This window comes from Neltuma alba, unplaced genomic scaffold (assembly GCF_004799145.2).
Source record: "Neltuma alba isolate B1F8T4 unplaced genomic scaffold, ASM479914v2 tig00005936_pilon, whole genome shotgun sequence".
Taxonomy (NCBI): domain Eukaryota; kingdom Viridiplantae; phylum Streptophyta; class Magnoliopsida; order Fabales; family Fabaceae; genus Neltuma; species Neltuma alba.
The window spans coordinates 11532-32715 of record NW_021634285.1 but is presented as its reverse complement, the minus strand read 5'-3'; the positions used below and the strand labels follow the sequence as shown (position 1 = coordinate 32715).

General features: G+C 31.6%; 1 protein-coding gene across 1 annotated transcript; it reads right to left on the bottom strand.

The window, feature by feature from the left end:
• Positions 1–14740: 14740 nt before the first annotated feature.
• LOC114749080 (TMV resistance protein N-like) lies at positions 14741–18881 on the bottom strand. The gene is made up of 3 exons (XM_028937552.1): positions 18394–18881; positions 14892–15955; positions 14741–14751 (listed from the first exon to the last, which is right to left on the bottom strand). The coding sequence occupies exons 1-3, from the start codon at positions 18879–18881 to the stop codon at positions 14741–14743; spliced, it is 1563 nt and encodes a 520-aa protein (XP_028793385.1).
• Between the last annotated feature and the right edge of the window lie 2303 nt (positions 18882–21184).

Genomic DNA, 21184 nt, shown 5'->3' with positions numbered 1-21184 from the left:
GAGAACCTCAAGCATATGATGCCACAACAGAGAACCTTTATAGTCCTCTTCTACTCTTTTGATAAAATAATGGACCAACCATTTCTGAGACTTGATGTCAAAATGATCTGCAAAAAGGCTATGTTGTTGAACAGGTCTACTATAACGACAATGAAGGCTAAGACTTACCATCATGCAGTACAGAATTCCTTTTACTCTAGATAGTAGTATTGATGAGAATTATAATTCTTTAAATTAGATCATGTCTACCATCTTCATCCAGCCGTAAAAAACAAAGTATCTCTTGCCCATTGAATGAAACTATTGAAATTATGCAGTTGCAATCTTATAGAAGAACAACCAAACTGCATTGACTTAGCAAAAAAACAGGTTATGAACAAGTACTCTAAAGTTTCATTGCTCAAAGTCCCGTTAAATTAATATGATTTTTAATATTATGTAAAAAAAATAATGTATAATTATTCCATATCATCGTTTAAAAAAATTGTTAATTCTGATTTTCACTAGTACATTTCAAATGAATATATTTTGAATAAAGGTGATTATATTTTTTTTAATAACAAAATCAATATTTTAAAATTTATTAATTATTTTGGTGTTAGCTTAAACCCTGCACGATACTTGGCCTTCCTAACCAAAATGTTCGTGATGCTCAACCTAATACCAAAATAAGTTTTAATTACAGTGTAAATTTTGTTACCAGTTTTGATTTTTTTAAAGATTTTTTTATCATGGAATATCCAATTATTTGCACCTGCCCTATTTCAACCAGAAAATTCACAAGAGACCTAGACTAATTCAGTTACTCAGATAATCATGAAAGACACACAAAAAAAAAAAAACTCTACCACCAAATATTTATATACAATTTTCTACACTTATCCAACTTTAATTGAAAGATTTATCTCAGTCTAGTATGATGTTGGTCAAGTCAAATAGAACCATAAAGAGTGGCAGAGCTATACCAAGTATTTTAATTTTTTTTATTTTTAATTAAAATACTTGATAGGAAAAGTTCTCTTCTTTATAGTCTTATCTAACTCAATTTATATAGTTTGGATAATTGGATGCCAATAAATTTTACAGTTAAAATAAGTACGTCCAAATAGTTTTCTTTTGTCAATTTTTTTTTAAAAATAGTTTAAATGTACTAAAAATTTTATAGTATTAGTCATATTTATTTTTAATTTTTAATATTATGGTGATGTCGCACATTATTAGCTCTTAGATCAATCTGGATGCATCATATTGAGATGCTGAGGGACGCTGAGAGAGGGACTGCCGAGAGGATCCGGACCTTGAGGTTTGAGGGAGTACCTATCATGCTTATTGATGAGTATAGAATACTTATGTTAATTTGAATAGATATAGAATTCAAAATAAAAAGAATTTTATAACTAACACTACTTTTAAAAAAATAAATTTATCATTGAAAAAAATTATATAATAAATTTTTTTTTCATATCAGATTTTGGATAGTCTAGATTGTATCATAATAAATAATTATGCTCGTCGCTGTGGTGAGCGAGTGAGAACCCAAGTTCTACTCATCCTTCCTTTCCATAAAGCAAGACATTTTTTATTAGCTACTGTTAATTTAAATGTAGGATATTTTTAGTTTTAAAAAATATGTTCCTATTTTTATTCATGCAGAGTAATGGCTAACGCTAACTAAGTAATTCTGCATAAAAAATAGTGATGTTACTTGTAGACAATAATAAAATTGAAACAATAAGTAAATTTTTTGTGAGATTTAGGAAAAAAACTGGAATTTTCTTAATCAGCATTGCAAATTAAATGTTTGTAATTATTAGTGTGGGCCACTCTTTCACACTCACTGCCGATATTAAATTAACCACATGTATTAATCATGGTTTTGAAAGCCGGACAAGGCCGATTGGGTTTGGCCATCACCCGTTCGATATAATGGCTTGGTTTGTATGTTCAGACTGTTTGAACGGTTGATCCGGATTGAGTCTCTGTAACCAGCAATTGAGCCGAAATCTGAAATTAAACCGAAATACGGGAACGAGTTTGTAAGAGCCGAACAGCTCGAATTTTACCTCAGTAATACCGTGTTATTTTCATGTTTGAAACCATGTAAAGAGAAGAAGATGGAAGAGGAACTAAGAAGAATGGAGAAAGAGGAGATTAGTACCAACTTAGAGATTTTTGTCCTCCACGATCAAATATCATCGTCTCGCGCTGAAGAGTCTTCTCTCCCCTTCGTGTTTGATTTTGGATCTCCAACCGTGCAGCGAAATGCTAGAGGAGACGAGCAAAAAGAAAATAATGAAATGTCATGATTAAGAAACAATAAAACACAGAAAGGGCATGTTCACCGAACATACCAGAGAGAAGGTAATAAGAAGCCAGTGGTCAAAATTGCTCATATTTAAATATCAACGGCTTATGTTGACTTGTGTTTCACTCTTACTCATGACCCAGGCATACACATTTCAGTTTTCCCCCAGTAGATTTCACCTGTTTCGTACTTCCAATAAGCTACCACTAAAATCCAATATGTATTAGTAGTAGTTTTCTCATAACCCGTGGATACTAGTTGGAGACTCGGGTAATTCCTGATTCAAATTGCATATTTTATTATATTATTTTTTATTTATAGAAACATATTTAAGTCATCAATATATATGTATATAAAATTTCTATGATGAATATATTAAAATTCTTTTAATTCATCTTTTTTATTATTATTCAAATTATTTATTTTATTTATACCATTATATATAATATTATTTTTAATTTAATTATTACATTATCAGTCCTACCGATCTGATCTTTAAGGGTACGTCTGGATCACTGTTTGGAGGAGAAAAAGTACTTGGGAACATGCGAAACGGTGGTTTGAAGCTTTGTTGAAGTAAACATGTTGTTTGGATTGCTGCTGAGTGCAAATGAACTTATGCTATGAATTGACTTTTTTTCCAATGCTCTAGGGCTTGTTTGGATTGACTTATGAGTAGCTTTTCAAACGTGATTTACGGAATACAAGGTAAGTATGTGATGAGAGTTTTGTCTCGGCTTACGTGAACTTGCTTAAAAGCCCGTTTTGAACGGAGCTCCAAACAAGCCCCTAGAAAGTGACTTTTGCCTTCTGCAACGTAATTGATGGGGTCCACATGGGTGAATAACAAAATGTTTTTACTTTTTTGCCCCAGAGAGAAAATGCTTTTACATAAGATTCAATAGATTAATTTAAGAAATTTAAAAAGCTAAATAAATTATTTAATTATATTTTATATTACATGGTTTCTTAAAAATACTTATATGTATTATTAGACTACATATTAGTTTATAAGTCAAGCAAATTAATTTGAAGAAAAATAAATATAAATATTTCAAAATATTTTATTTAAATTTCCTAATATTCTCAAATTAATTATATGTATTTAATTATATTCTATGTATATTCAAAATTTTCTCACCAACAAATATTTTTATTTTACAATTATAATTTTAATTATTTTTTTAACAATTATCGTACTAATATCATATAATATAAAACATTAATATTCAATAAAGTTCATGTCCTTTTCAGTCATTTTACATTTAAACTTATTTTTTTATTAATCATCCAAACAACTTTTAACTTTTTCAACTGACTTTTTATGAGCACTTATCCAAACATAAATCATATTATACTAACTGACTTTTACTCTAACTTCAGTTAGAAAAGTCAGCTAGATTAGAAGTCAGTTTTATCAAACGCCAATCCAAACACACCCTAAATCATAACCCACTTGCTTCTTTGATTTAGGGTGTGTTTGGATGAAACCAAACCATGGTTTGGAAAAGTGATTCTGGAGAATAGATTCTGGGGAGAATAATTCTGTGAAAAATAGATTCTGTAAAAAAGTGATTCTGAGAAGTGAGAGTGTTTGGATAGTTGTTATCAGAAGCACTTTTTATATATACAAATTACTAAAAAAAAGATATAAGTTAATATGATAATTACAAAAAAAATAGATTTTATGATATATTTTAATTTGAAGGAATAAAATTGTTAATAATATATTTTTTACCAACATAATTAATAATACATAAGATAATATAATTAATAAATAATTAATGTGTATATATATTTATAAAATATAAGATTAAATATGCTTATCAAAAAATATGTTTATAAAAAAAATAACAAGATACATATCATATAGGCTCTCACACTCCCCTTTTTTTCTCTAAAAGCAAAAAAATTTTGTTTTTTCCAAAACCATGGTTTTGGAGTCAAAACCATGGTTTTGACCCAAAACCATGGTTTTGGTTTTTAGAGGGGGTGTTTGGGTGATTGACACCCCAAACCATGGTTTGGGGTGTCACCCAAACACACCCTTAATATCTGCTCCGGCTTATAAATGACTTTTACTGGAGAATGAAGAATTAACCAGGAGTATTTTGGTTAAAAAAAAAATTACATTCTATGCAGGAAATGTCGGTGAATTCTTACATAGAGAAAGAAAATAAAGTCCTTAAATAGGTCCTATATTTATTAACAAAGGGAAGACATCACAAATTCTGTCTCAACAATATAGAAAACATTGTCAAAATCTAACGTAATTAAGTTATGAATGAAAGATTATTAAAACAAGAAGTTCACAAAATATAAAATTAAAGGTGCCTGATACCCTAATTGTCCGCGAGACACGCTCTTTCCAGCTGCCATTGGTCCATTAGAGAAGGAGAAGACGAGGACGAGAGCCCTAAAAGTGTCCTCATGTGAAGTCTAACGTAATTTTATACTATATAGAATTATGCATTTTTAATCCTCTCACATAAAAATTATTTTAATATAAACTTAATTGTAATGTATTTTTAAAATATTATTAACAGAGTTAATGATTTGAATTTATGTGTTTGTTTTAAAATAGAATAAATATTCATATAATTAAGACAAAATATAAGAGAATTGGAATTTTTTTCCTCTAAAATTTATCACAAATTTAATATTAATTTCAATTTCAAAATTAGACTGCTGAATTAATCAAGATGAACTAGTTTCAGTACTTGTTGTAATGATGAACACCATGATGCTCATTGTGTGATAAAATCTAAACTATCCAGGTACAGTTTTAATAATCTAAGTATAAAAATTTCAACTCTTGATTTTTAAATAAAAAATATTTTAGAGGTTACATTTATTTTGGATTATATAACTATTAAAAAATTATGGATTACATTTATTTTGGATTATACAACTATTAAAAAAATATTTTTTAAAAAAAGAAAAAATATTAAAGAAAAATAAAAAATAAAGACACCAGAAAATAAAAAATTGTGATTACGGTTCTTGAATTCAAAAATTAAAATACCCAAATCAAAATTTTGATATTTTTAAGGTCGTTATCTATGATTTTTTTAAATATTAAATATTAAATCTCAATTGTTGAGATTTTATGAGTACGGTGCTTATCAATTGCAATGAGCACCAAAAAAATTCCACAAACAAGAGTGGGGTTGGGGAGGGGGGGTAGGAGGCTGACTTGGAATTTTGTCATGACAATTCAAGGTCCCTCGCCGTATTTGTTACTTTTTGATAGCATTTACTTCTTTCTTCTTCATGGATCATTATGAATAGTTGACCATTTAACATGTTGAGCAATGAAATAAGATTGAAAGAATAGACTTTGTATCAGGTCAGAAAAAAGAAAGAATAAACTTTATAACTAAATCAGGGCTGGGGGGATTTTTTTTTGTGAACTAGTAAATTAATACATTGTTCTTTTTTATTTGTAATCTTTTTATCAATAATTTTTTAAAATAGTTTTATAAAATAAAGGAAGGCCATTAAATAATAAATTGTGTATGATAGAATGAAATTTAATAGATCAGATACTAGCATATCTGTAGGGAAAATCAATCCTTATAGTTTCAGTTAGCTTTTAATTAGGTCTTTAAGAGTTTATTTTCTTTTTACCGGGTCCTTGTCACTATGGAATCCTCAAAGGGGTTAGCCCCTCTTCTTCGAAACTGTATATGAAACAAAGACCAAAGGAGTGATATTTGCCGTTAGACAGGCTTCTCTGCTTATCAAATAGAAATCTGTCATCGTAGACGAGAGGGAGAGAGACGAAGCAAGACACATGGATTATGAATAAAAAGGGAAAAGGGGTTTAGCTTATATATATCATCGTCAAATTAAAGAACCCCTAATGAGGAGCAAATCAAAACTGTTCAAAGCTTTGCAACTTCGAATAATCACTTACTTGTTCAATGAAAAAACCAAGAAAGAAGGAAAGTCATGCCTTACCTGATCGGTTTGATGTCCCACACACGACACGATCGACGACCATATTCTCTTCTCATCTGCATCCAGAAATGCTCTGTAGCGCAATAGATTGATCTAAGTTCCAACTGTTTGCTGAGTGTGCAGCTTGTCAAAATTGATCTAACTGTAGGCCAAGCCACTACCGTCTAACAAGAAACAAGGAACTATAAGGATTGACAAATTAGTTTTGGCATGCTAATAATAAAAATAATATAGCCTTTACTATATGTATGTCAAAAATTTGTGGGGAAAAAAACAGAGAAACAACCATAGGGTATGTCCGCCACTGCATTGAATCATTTCAACTTGTCTCAATGGCCCAAGATGATCCAAATGATCAAATTTACAAAATAATGCTTAAAAACGATCCTTATCTTTTGCATTTTACTGAACAGTATAAACAAAACAGAGAATGACAAGATTAGGCTACGGAATTATGTTAATATCCCATAATTTGGGCCAAGACTCTAAACTGAAGCCCAATGCAGAATTGAGTTGGTCCTATGCTTATCTTTTAAAAACCCAACGAATAGGATGGGGATATGAGATTTAACTTTTAAAAATAATTAATTAAGCTCACAATCCCGCTGACAACAGTGCCCACATTTAGTGCCTGACAGTGTCTCAAATAAAATTGTGTCCAATTGGAGGATGTCTATGCCTGCCTAAAAAAAATTACAAATTAAGCGCACAATCTCTCCCATCTCATTTTTAATGGTCATATACTAATCTAGTTAAAACAGAGGTGAAAAAAATAAAATTATAAGAGCTAATCTTGTGGGGGAAAAAAGTAAAATTAAATCATTTAATTAAGAGAAAAAAACATATTGATACCAAATTAAAAATTGAAAAAAAAACTATATGTGTCTCGACTATGGTTTTTTAAAAAAAAGTAAAATTAAATCATTTAATTAAGAGGGAAAAAAAACATATTGATACCAAATTAAAAATTGGAAAGAAAAAAACTATGTGTCTCGACTATGGTTTTTCCAAAAAAGTATATGTACCTCTGATTATTCCATTACCAAGTTCTGCTAGCCAGTTTCAATTTAGAGTTACAGAATTGTTCATACAGTACTTTATGCTCTGTTTTATCTCCTACCACAACATATTATCAGCCATACTGAGAGCATTATCTAATGGAGTCCTAATCCAACACTTTACTGATACTGCATATCATATACTACCTCTGGTCTTAATTATAAGAGTCAGTTGACTAATTTGATGAGATTAAGGAAGTAAGTTGAGTTAGTTATTTGTCCTAAATAGATGTTGTTTTTTTTAAAATATCCTTGTTAATCAAGTGTATTGATTAGAACTATCATTGTTAGAAGGGCTACTTTGGAAAAAATGTATAAATTTGAAAAACAAAGTGGATCGGGGTCTTGTATTTAGGATCAAAATAAAAGTCAAATGAGGTCTTATATTAAAGACCAGAGGTAGTACTACTTATTATAACCACAACCAGTGCACAATTGTCTCAACAACTTATAATTTGTTCATAATTACCGTGAGCTCGAGCTCCTTTTTGGTTCATGGAGAGTATCTTATAAAACATCACAATATAGAATATTATATCACGTCAACGCATAATTAGGATGGTACAAATTTCCAGAAGGAAAACAACACAAGACACTCTGCCACTGATAACTTTTGAAAGAAGAGATACAAGATCACGATCGCAAACTCATGCAAACATTAATTCCGGCCAAAAAGAGCGCTAACTTAATCCAAATATGGTCCATTAAGCGATTCATCAAGAACTTTCTGTGGATTCTATCTCATGTTTCAAGGATGGCATATGTTCCCTAGACTTATATGACACAGAAAATTGATCTTCTTTCTCTTCTAAAGCCGTCGACGCGTTGTACCGCCCTTTTTGGAATCAAGTTCCAAATCTTCTGCTTTGAACTAACAGGGTTCGTTTCTCTGCCTGCAACATGTCAGTACCTTATCCGCTGATTGAATTCTCTCGAGATTTCTAAATTCAATGATAAATTGGAGAATTCTCTCTGAAGAAGTTTTACGCCATTTCCATCACAGGATACTTGGTGCATTTGTACAACTAGATATCTGAAGAAGTTCTACGCCATTTCCATCACAGGATACTTGGTGCATTAGTACTTGATTTCACCTGAAAAATTTTGAGTTATCATTCTATTTGATCATTTGCTGAAGGATCCAGAACTGCATGGTCCGACACACACTGCAAAATAGTAATGATCAATAACTGTAGTTCATTCAACAGTAATTGTACAAAGGGGAAGAAACAAAAGTAAACTCTTACTTGCCTATTTCACTCTTTGAATTTGACTCCCGATTCATATCGTCCTCTTGTTCTTCGCAACATGGACTCTGCTGCCTTCGCTGTATACCTTTATATCTTTTTCTTTCAGTTTAGATGTAGTTGCACAGCCTGCCGTGAGCATGGAGTTGATTAAAGTTAGTTGTTCCAATAAGTCCTCAATGGAGTTGAAATCTTGTTCCAAGTCATTATTGGAGTTGTAAAAGCTATGGTATTTTCGCTTGGGGCGATCACGCTTCATGAACCGACTATTCTCCATGCTATTTTCTTGCTTGTATACGTGAACTCTAATACAATTGATCTCTACTCCATCCTTGAGTATTCCAATTTCTTGCTGGACAGAAACTCTAAAAAGAACACACCACAATTACGGGGAACTGTTTTTGGACCCAAAAGCACATTGAATTTCCCTTGCCATGGTAATCAAACCATTTCGGGATGCTTTCTCTTGGCAGAGAAAAATTTAATGGAACTTGTTTAAATTTTAACGTTCATTGAGTTATTTTTAAATAAAAGTTTAACTAATTGTTTGATGATTTATCTTGGTGGATTTGTATTTGTAGCCTTCCCTTTTGAACCAATTTCTAATCTTTTTTCTTCATGTTATTTTCATGTTTTGTCACGTTCAAATTATGGTTGTAGCTTTAGTTGAAGAATTTTATTTTTTGAAGGGAAAAGCAAGGTCAACTTCAAAAATTGAAAGAAAAAATTATTATTATTATTATTAAGATTGATTTCAGTTTAATGAGACTTTCTATATGTTCCGGTTTATTAGGCTAAACTCAAATAGGCCCTGAATTACGCATTATAGTTTTAAGCACCTTTTCAGAAGAGCATGAAAGCAGTGTTACAAAAACAACTCGCAGGTAAGAGGAAGAAGACTTTGGAGAACATTATAATAGCTTATCAGAGTTCATGCAGGAATATATAACTCATTTCAAAGCAAGGTATATAATGGATGAAAAAGAATCAACTAAACGTATATTTGTTGCTATAATGAAAAGTTACAAAATTAAAAAGGGGAATTATCCTCATATGTGACATGAACTAAAGCATTCATATATTGGGGAAAAAAAGTAGCAAAAAATTCCAAATATATAAAACTAGTACATTTGTATTGCCTATAGAAATGTATTGCTAATAACACGACGTCAGATATTTTTGTGTTGAGTAATTCTAGTGCTTCAATAAGCTGAAATACAGAGTAGTACATCGTACACCTAGGAATGGAGGTCGATAGTTCTTACTTCTTGCCATTATAAGTAAGTATATTTCTATCAATTGGAATTTTAAAGTTGCCACAACTGTGATGAATCTACATGGGACAAAAGCTAAGAAAAACAAATATAGCCAAGCTTCATGTGTTATCAAAACCACGTCGTGCAGCAGAGCTTATATACATGTGTGTGTGTGTGTGTCTATATATATTGCGTTAGAGAATGTCAATGGCAAACACGGAAAGAAATAGGAAGGACAAAAAAATTACCTTGAAAACTTATGGTGCTCGTAGCTGACCGAGGTGAATTGACAGATTCTGTTAAATTTGAATCCACATTCATATCGTCCATAGTTTTTTGAAGCTAATTCTTCTCCACATGTGACTATCCCTCTGATAGATCCTCTAGTAAAATGTTGGATAAACCAAGGGATCTCCCCCCTTGGAAGTACTCCATAATGTTTCAAGCATGGCGCTTCTTTCCTTTAACTTGTCTCTGAGCCGTCAGTGTCTTCTTTCTTTCTCTTAACTCCCCCTTTCCAGAGCTGAGCTGCATCATAAATTTCTTGGATACCAAGACTTGCTAACAACTGTCTATCGCATGTGGTGACAATGACCCTGCTTCCTTCACCAAACCGATTACATTCTGTAAATGCTCCTACCCGATCCAATTCTTCAGCACCTTCGATGATTACGAGAATCTTCTTCCGTGGGAACCAGGGTTGTTTTACCAAACCATAGAAATCAAACAATGTGACATCATTGCCGCCCCTGGCTATTTCCCGAGAACGAGAAAAATACCATAAATCTTCAAAATGACAAGCAATAAAATCACACATAAGACGATCCATTGTTGAATTTATGCTACAAACTCCTACCACTTTGACTTCCTCATTAGACTCAACATCCAGAAATGACATTAATTCTTCCCGTTGCCAACCGCGAAACAAAAATGAAAGACCTCGATCGAGAAAAGGAAATATGCCAATCCTTTCATGGACATTGTAAATGACTCTTTGAATAATACGCTCGTCTTCTTTAGCACTGCTGAGCAATTTAGAAGAAATTCACTTTTTAGTCAAACAAAAAAAAATTATGATATGCTACTTTTAGAAATAAAAGCCATGCTCCCCCTCAAAAACATATTTCTCCCAATAAAAATTAATAGCATTCTTAACATAAAAAATTAAAAATTGAAATATGGTAAAATTATTATAGAAATTTTTAAATAATATTAAATTCAGCCACATGTATTAAAAAAATTACTAAGTCATTCTAGTGATGAATAAATTTGTAATATAGACATCTATAGTCATTAATTAAAATAATTACATAAATCAAACGTGTTCCCTTTTTTGTCCTTTTTTTGGTTTTGGTGTCGGGCGTTTTGATAATTGAAAGAATTTAGTTTTATATGCATATGGCTATTGTTCAATTAGTGTGCCTAAACCTTTTAAAATTTTAAAAAAAATAGTTTTTCACGTTTTTGGAATAAATATTCAAAATTATTATAAATACAAAAAATTAAAAAAGGGTCTTAGGAGCTTCATTTTCTTATTTTCCCCTTAATGCAAGTATAATCTCCATTTCCATTTGGACATATGGTTTGATGTGTTCATCACAAGATTTATAGTACTTATTATATTATTAATATGACTTTGCAATTTAATTTTATTTTTTTATTCAAATACATGAAAATACTTTTCATTTACAAAATTATGCTTTTTATGTTTTTTCATTCCACTCATTATGAAAGGAACCAGGAATAATATATCTTATGTTAACCAGCAGTAGCGAAGCATTTTTATCAATATATTATTCCCGTGTAAAGTAGAATAATGTATATTATATGCAACTAATATCAAAATTTGAATAAGTCATATTCATAAATTATAAATGATACTACCTAGTTTAAGTTTCAATTTTGTTCTCAATATAAGATCTCAATTCACTTTGCCTCTCATATTTATTTATTTTTTTCTAAAGTAGTAATTATAGTAGTCGTACATATCAAATATTTTTATCAAATTACAATTGATTAACAAGAAAATTTTAAGAAAGACAACACTTATTTATTATAAATAACTAATTAAACTAATTTTCTTATTTTGCTCAAATTAATCAATTAATTTTTATATTAAAAATTGGAAGTAATATGTCTTATTTATGAAATTTTTGTTTAGTGAACCAAATTGAGATATAAGAGTATTAAAGTAATGCCCAAAAATAAGAATAATTGAGAAAAAGTGTGAGGACATACTTGGTAATGCTTCTTGAGTCAGCTACTTCAGACAAAGCCAGCCTCCATTTTTGCACCTGCTCTTTGTTATGTTTGTATATCTTCTCAAGCCTTGCAAATACTTTTTCGTAACTCCCTATTTGATCTCGCAGCTCTATTGGCTGAACGCCATAAAAAATTGGAAAAACGAATCGACATTCTACTCTAAAGCACTCAAGAATGGTTACAAGACTATCCAGACAAGATGTAGAGGATGCATAGGTTTTAGAGATAACTATGATAGTGGTCCTGGATTCTTGTATTGCTTTCAATTCTTCCTCACAAGTCTTGAGTAATTCATTGTTAATGAAGGCATGAATTCTCCTTTCGCATAAGGAATTGTAGAGATGGCTAACAAAACTTGAACATTCATCATCATCACCTCTGTAACTCAAAAACACATCATAAGTCCATTTGGATGGTAATACTGCTCGCTTTGCCTTCACATCTTCTTCATTTGGTAAAACCTGTGTCTTGAGACTGACCACATCTAGAGCTGGGTCTAAACAAGTACATCTAAACATTAATTATTATCTCAAGTTAAAAATGTTGATTTACATTTATGTTAGTTATGCACTAGTCAACTTGCATAAGTGATAAATCATATAAACTTGAAAATCACCATATTTTTAAGGAAAAATTGATCTAAAATTCCTCATAATTTCTCCATTTTTATTGAATCCTGTCTGTTTCTGTTGTCAACTCCTTTAGTCCCCATCTTTGTTGGGTTCCTTTAGTTTCACCTAGTTTGTTGGATTTGTTGTCACTACTGGTAATCAAGCAATGTTTTCAAATGAGAAAGATATTAAAGTAAGTAACGCAAAAGAAAAAGAGAAACCCAACCTTGATAAGGCATGTTGTCTCCAAGTTCTTCCCAATCTTGTGGTTGCTGTACTCTTTGCCACGAGTTGCTATCAACGTATGCTATTTTAGGATCCATAAATCGGATGGTTGTTAAGTTTTTTTGTTGCTTGTCAACATGAAGGGCCAAGTGAAATTGATCCCTTCCACTTTTCATTTCTTGTGCATTGCTCTTGATGGAAATCTTCACATGATTCCATTTATCTCCATGGGGGAGTTCAACCTTGGGAATCATACTTTGCAGATCACATATACATAAATGACCCATCTTCATCATTGATAACAAAAGCCACTCAGAAGAAATATCTAGCTTGATGTCATTGACGTGCACTAAGAATGCACAATTAAAGAGAAAATTCTGATCTTGCTTAACAAGAATCCATAGAAAAATTGTTGGAAACACATCACGTACCCAAAAAGACACACAACTTCCCTTACTATAACTGTCAAGATTTTCTGGGAGTTTGCCTCTAGGCAAAATAAAGTTTCTTTTCCCAGGTTGCCAGTTGAGTGCCTGTCGATTGCATTTTAAGGGGAAAAAACTTATAAATAAAATGTAAGGAGATGAATATATATACATAGAGGGAGGGATGGAAGGAGAGAGACCTGATATAATACTTTGCTTTCAGATGTTTTTGTTAATGACATGCAACATAAGGCACTGAATTTTTCCAAGTTCGGTGGCATCTCCTCAATATGTTGTAGTCGCTGGCAATGATCGAGTGAAAGATATTTCAAATGGTGACAGTCCTTTACACATGCTGGAAGGATCATAAGATGACTATTGAAGCTAACATCTAAATATATCATATTAGTGAAGTAAGAGAGGCAAAGAGCAAGAGAGTCATCTGATAAACTGCATTTTGAGAAGCACAAACTTTTTAGTTTCAAAGAGAGTGTATAGCAATCTAAGTTTCCTTCTTGTCCTCTCTCATACATCTTTAAATGAGTCATTACTTTAGATGAAGCTGCGTTTAGTTCCCAAAGGTTTGGCAGCAGACAAATGGTGGTTGGTAGTTGCTCAAGGTAAGGACATTCCTCTATGTTTAAGGTTTCAAGTCCAATGAGGTTGCAAATTGAAAATGGCAATGCAGTAATGGCTGTTCTGCCCAATTGAAGATTTCGCATGTATTTCATCTCAACTAATATCTCCGGAAAACTATAGAGACTAGAACAACCATAGAGGTTGAGATTCTCAAGAGATGTCAATCTAAGGTTTGGAAGCAAAATCTCCAAGCTATTGCATCGCATGGCACTCAATTCCTTCAATTTATTTAAACACCCAACTGAATGATGGATTTCAACTAAATTTGTGCAATCATCAAGCCACAATTCTCTTAAATTAGAAACTCCAGATAAATCTGGAATTTGTTGTAGAAATTTGCAATTTCTAAAATTCATGCGGCTTAAAGTGTGGAATTTCTGCAAAACAAAAGTAAATTCTTAGAACGTTAGGCACATAAACCATGAAGAAATATAGCAAGTGTTAGATATACATATATATGTACCTTTGTAAATGGTTGGAGAGTATCAAAACAACTGTCAGACAAGTCAAGACAAATAAGTTCTGTTGAACTGACATTATGTGGCAAAAACTTGAAAGGATACCCCTTCCATTTCAACCACCTTAAACTTTTTGGAAGATGCATGGGGCATTTTGAAATAAAGCTTGCATTTTTTATCACAAGGATTTTGAGATTTGTCATCTTCATGAATGTCTTTCTACTCCATTGCATTTGTACTTCATTATGTTCTGAGAAGTCCTCAGGTAGGTCTAGAAATATGACTTCTACTTTATTGGTTCCCTTTCAAAATGAGCACACAATAAATTTCAAAACTTAAACATGTAAAAATCATGACATAATTTTAAAGAAGAAAAAACACATTGATCTTACTGTGTTTTGATTTAAAACATGAAGAATATCTTGGTAGAACCATAACCTACTTCGTTCACCAGGTTTATTTGGTGATTCTTGTCGAACAATTTCTTTACCCATATCTTCAATCACATCATGCATTAGCACCTGATCTCCTTCAATCTTTATGAGACATTTATTAACCAGAACGTTAATAACATTAGCCAATGGGATCCCATATAAACATAACAACATGGCCTTAACTTCTCCTAATTCCTCACCTTTGGAAAAGCAAGCCAAGTGCAGGAAAATTTCTTTCTCAAATTCTCCTAAAGCATCATAGCTTAATCTAAGGACTTCTAAAACTTTTCCTTCTGGAATTCTTTTAAATTGATCAAATGCAGAGTGCCATTCGTTAACTCCTCTACCACATAAGTGAGAGCCAATCACTTCTAAAACTAATGGAAATCCACAACAGTAACGTATTGCACGCTTAGAAACCTCCATGAAATCACACTCCACATTCTCCTTTTTAAAGGCACGCCAACAAAGCAATTGAAGAGATTCCTTATCATTTAATTCCCTAACATTATAAATGCTCTTAACTTGAGAACTTGCTAACAATTGTTTATTCCTAGTTGTTATGACAATTCTACTTCCAGGACCAAACCAATCACAACTTCCAGCTAGAGCTTCTAACTCTTTCAATTCATCAATGTCATCAATGACCAAAAGAATTTTCTTTTGGCTAAGCCTCTGTTTTATTATTGGTATTCCTTCATGCAAATCACCAATTTTAGGATCTTTCTCCTTGACTAATTTACAAAGCAATGTCTGTTGAAGATGTGCCAAACCATTTGGCATTTTAGACTTTTCCCTTACATTAGAAAGAAAACATAAACCTTCAAAATGATCAGCAATTGAATTATATAAGGCTCTTGCAATCGTTGATTTACCTATCCCACCAGGTCCCACAATTCCAACCATTTTATTTTTCTTAGTAGACCAAAGATCTAAATGTGAGACCACTTCTTTCACCCGAGACACAAGTCCAATAGGGTATTGAGTAACGTGTAAATGATTATGAATACGATTAATCCTCGCTGATACTTCATCAGTAATCTTTGTAATATGTTCTTGTTCATTTGCAATCCTAAACAATAAGAGAAAAGTTCACTATTAATCAAACTAAAAATTATATGGCATGCCAAAGCTAACCTTTGTTGTCTTCTATTCATCCTTATAAAAGGTTCCATTCCTCATCCAAGCAAATATGCAAGTATTGTCAGGGAAAACACTCAATCCACATTATAAAAAGAATAAATAAATAAATTTTTAACATAAATAAGGGGAAATGACACGCAAAAAAACTCCAAATCTAGGAAGCTAATAACAATTCATAATACCAATACTTTGAAGGGAACGATAACCTAAAATGGCATTTTAAAATTAAATAGAAATAACACAAATGCCCCTTATTTAAAAAAAAAAACTGCCAGATTTAAGGATGGCCGTCAGGACACCAATACTTTACTATTAATATGATGCAAAAAAGATATACAAGTTTAACTATCATTCATTCACAACTTTTTAAATAAAACTTAACAAGTCACGGTTTTAATTTAAATACTTGAGAAATGAGAAAAAAAATCATATATTAAGGAAATACTCAATTCCTAAACTTCATAGGGTAATAACAAATTTTCAATTTATTTTAACAATTTCAAAATAAAATGAACAAAAGGGTATTTCTGTCATTTTGCTTCAATTTCAAAATATCTATTGAAGTTTTCCTTTTGTGGTATTATGAATTATTAGCTGCTAAAATGGAATTTGTTATTTTCAAGATTCTTTTTGTGTCATTTTTTCAATAAATAATATATATAATTATCCTTACAAACATGTATGTTTACCAAAATAATTACGTTAATTAACAGAGCTGCTCTGCATTGGGTGGGAAGGGATAAGGAAACTGCTTCTCTTCTCTACCTCTTCCCTCGATTGCTCTCCTCTTCCATCCAAAGCCGTGTTGTTTTGGGTCAAAAATAAAGGGATTTTTTCTTTGACCTTGAAAATAAAGAGTTTGAATGCTTTTTTTTTTTAACATTTAATATTTTGAAATACGTTTTTAAGAGCATTCAGTATTCTGAAATAATTTTTAATACCCTAAATACTTTAAAATATTTTATGTAGCACCCACCTAGTACCTTAACTTTGCATTTTAAAATTTTTTTAATAACACCCAATATCCTAAAATATATTTTAATGCATCTATCAATATAAATTTCCTTTGGAGTAGCACTTAGTATCCTGAATTTACAGTACTTGTTGTTACTAAAAAAATATTTTAACATATTGGATGTCACTAGAATAAAAAGTTATTTTAAAAATCTAGGTGCTATACTAATAAAAAATATTTTAAGACAATGCTGGATACACCAAAAATTATTAAAAAAATTATATTTGAGGTCCCACAAAAGAAAAATACTCCAAAAAGGTCCCTAGAAGTCGGGTAATTGCTCTGAAGTCCCAAAGGGACTCGCTTGAAATAATAGAAAAATTGAAAAGACCTTGTTGGCCCCTAGTAGCTTAGACAAAAAAATGATGAAAAGAGAGAATTGTTAATAATTGTTAATGTAGGTCACAATAGTTGTTAATACTGCTTCACTTGTCAATTTATCTGATAGTATAAGTTTGAAAAAAATGTGATTGAAATTAAATAATGACAAGTAATATTGACATATCTTGTGAACTAATACTTTTTTTATAATAATCTAATATAATATTGTCATTAAAAGTCAGTTATCACTCATATGAAATTATGAAATCACTTGTCATTGACTAACTCTTCACTCTTTTATGCGTAATAATTGACTTTTAATTAAAAAAAAATTAGATTACATTATCGTAAAAAAGTATTAATCGATAGGATATGTCAATATTACTTCTCATTATGTAACTTGAAATCAAACTTTTTCAAACTTATATAAGCAGAAAAATTGACAAGTGAAGGAGCAACATTGACAACTATCACGGCCTACATTGACAACTATCATGGCTTATATTGACAACTCTATCTTTTTCAACGCTTTTTATGTCTAAGTTACTGAGGGCAACAAGGTCTTTTGAACTTTTCTATTATTGCAATCAAATTTCTTTGAGACTTAAGAGCAATTAACAGATTTTCGAAGACTTTTTTATAGTATTGTGTCCTTTGTGGAATCTCAGTGCCATTTTTCTAAAATTGTTTTAGGATACTAATCATGAGAAAATATATATTTTAGGCTGCTTGAGTGTACCAAAAAATTATTTTAGGATAGTGGATAAAAAAAATATTTCAAGATAATCTTATTTAGAAAAACAAAAGGATAGGATATGCAATTGCAAATACTAACATATTTTGCACGGGCTTTTCAAAGAAATGAACACGACAAAAATGGAATCAAAAGCCTTGCATTTCCTCTTGGATTTGTACTTAATCATGTCTAATTAATCATGTCACTCTCTTAGAGGTATCTCAGAAGTCAGAAGAACAACATTCAAATAGTTAAAGAAGGAAAATAAGAAGCAAACGACGGTGGAAAAGCATACTTGGGTTTGAGATGACAGCCTTTCAAGTTAGCTGCTTGGGACAAAGCCAACCTCCAACTTTGTACTTTTTCTTTGTCGTCATTAAACCTTTCCTCCAGTGCAGCCAAGGCTTTTGCATAGCTTCCTCTCGGACGTCGCAGCTCAGATGGATCCACATAATAAAATACTGGATATATCAACCGACCTTCTTCTTTAAAGCACTCGAGAATCTCCGCAAGTTCCTGCAGGCAGAATGTGGAGTTTGCGTAGTTCTCGGAGAAAACTATAATAGCTATCCTGGATTCTTGTATGGCTTTGAGAAGTGCTGGTGTGATTTCTTCTCCCGATCTGATGAACTCATCATCAATAAAGACATGGATTCCTCTTTGACGTAGAGACTCTCGAAGAAAGGCAACGAAACCTAAGCGAGTGTCTTCACCATGGAAACTAAGGAACACATCGTACCCCCACTTGTAATCGATACAAGAGGACACTACTGGTTGTGCCATGGTAGCAACGTTGTGCGTGGCTAATTTTAGCAGACTCACAGAAGGTTACAATAAAGCGAACAAGAGAGATGTAATCTTTGGGCTAGAAACAATGTAAGGGTTTAACTTCAGAAATACCATCTCTTGTTTTAGTACTGACGAGGAAGCTTCCCAGAAATTAATTGGAATGTCACGCCCTAATTCCTACCACTTCCTATAATTAAATTCACGGGTCAGAGTGCGGTCCAATAATTGAAGACGATGCGAGACCTCCACGAAGCTTTCCTATGATTATTTAATTTTTGTTGCCACATTTATTGCTTTTAAATTTAATAATCATTGGGAAATGAATAATTACATCGGGCAAGTGGGCAACGTCAAAGTTGGGGGGAAAAAGTGGGCAACGTAAAAAGTTGACCATGACGACTTACTTTTGTGAGTGGAGGGGAAGACACGCAAGTTGGCTTCCACTAAGCTTATTTGTGAACCTGTGTCACCAGTAGAGCGATAGTCGGATATAGATGGAGAGCACCGGAAGAGAAAGTTGGTTAATTTCTATAATCGCGCCTTTGTTCCAGCAAAGCCTTTTGAGATTTGGGGGAGTACGTCCCATGCTCATCAGAATAATGAGTATAGAATATTTATCTTAATTTAAATTATTCAAATTGATTTTAGATAGTTTATATTAAATTTAAATTTTTTATATATTTTAATTAATGTTATATTTTAACAGATATGGAATTCAAAATAAAAATAATTTTATAACTAACACTCCTTTAAAAAAATAAATTTATCATTGAAAAAAATTGCATAATAAAAGTTTTTTTCATATCAGATTTCGGATAGTCTAGATTGATAAGTAAGTAGTTTCCGTTGCTGTGGTAAGCACTAAGTGAGAACCCGAGTTGTGACTCCTCATCCTTCCTTTCCATAATGCAAAACATTTTTTATTAGCTATTGTTAATTTAAAATGTAGGATATTTTTAGTTTTAAAAAATATATGTTCCTATTTTTATTCATGTAGATTACTGGTTAACGCTAAGTAAGTAATTCTGTATAAAAAATTGTGATGTTAGTTGTAGACAATAATAAAATTGAAAGAATAAGTAAATTTTTTGTGAGATTCAGAAAAAAAAAACTTCAATTTTCTTAATCGGCGATATATGTTGTGAGCGTCATATATTATAGATATTTAGAAAATTAATTATGTTAGATATTTATAATTATTAGTGTGGGCCACTCTTTTACAATCACCACTGATATTTAATTAACATGTATTAATCATGGTTTTGGACTGGGTCCGGCCGTCATGAACAGCTTGGTTTGTATGTTTGGACCGCCTGAAAGGTTGATCCAGATTGAGTCTCCATAACCAACAATTGAGCCGAAATATGGAATGAAGCCGAAATACAGGAACGAGCTTGTAAGGACCGAACAGCCCAAATTTTTCTTCAGTAATACTGTGTTATTTTCATGTTTGAAACCAAGTAAAGAGAAGACGATGGAAGAGGAACTAAGAAGAATGGAGAAGGAGAAGATTGGTACTGATTTGGAGATTTTTGTCCTCCATCATCGAATATCATCAAGTCGCAACGAATAGTCTTCTCTCCCCTTCGTGTCTGATTTTGGATCTCCAACGGTGCAGAGAAATGCTGGAGGAGATAAGCAAAAAGAAAATAATGAAATGTCATGATTAAGAAACAATAAAACATGAAAAAAGTATGTTCACCGAAAAAACCATAGAGAAGGTAGTAAGAAATCAGTGGTCAAAATTGCTCATATTTAAATATCAACGGTTTATGTTGACTTGTGTTTCACCCTTACTCATAACTAAGAGTGTTCAACTGTGTCCCGTTCTAGTATTCCGTTCTTGTCTCACTCATTTTGAGACAAGATAGGTTTCTCCCAAAAGCTTTTGAGATGGGACAAAAGCGGGAAGAGGCAAAATTGTTTCGAAACAGGACGAGACGCGGGACAAGGATGTCCCGTCCCGATCCCGTCCCAATATATTATCTTGATTTTTAGTTGTTATATATTTATTTTATTTACCACTGTAATAGTATTTTGGTAATGGTATTATCAATGGTTATTTTTTATTTGTTTAAAAGTTGTTTTTGTATGAGTTACATGATATTCTTTGTAGTAAATATTTTAGGTTTGTTTATTTTTTGCCTCATTATTACAAAAAACATTTTTCTTCATCAATTTTTGACATTTTTATCTATTTTCTACACATATTTTTTATTATAAATTTTTATATTTCTTGTATAGTTAGTTTTTAAATTAAAAAATTAAAAAAAATTTAAAAAAAAGAGATAAAACAT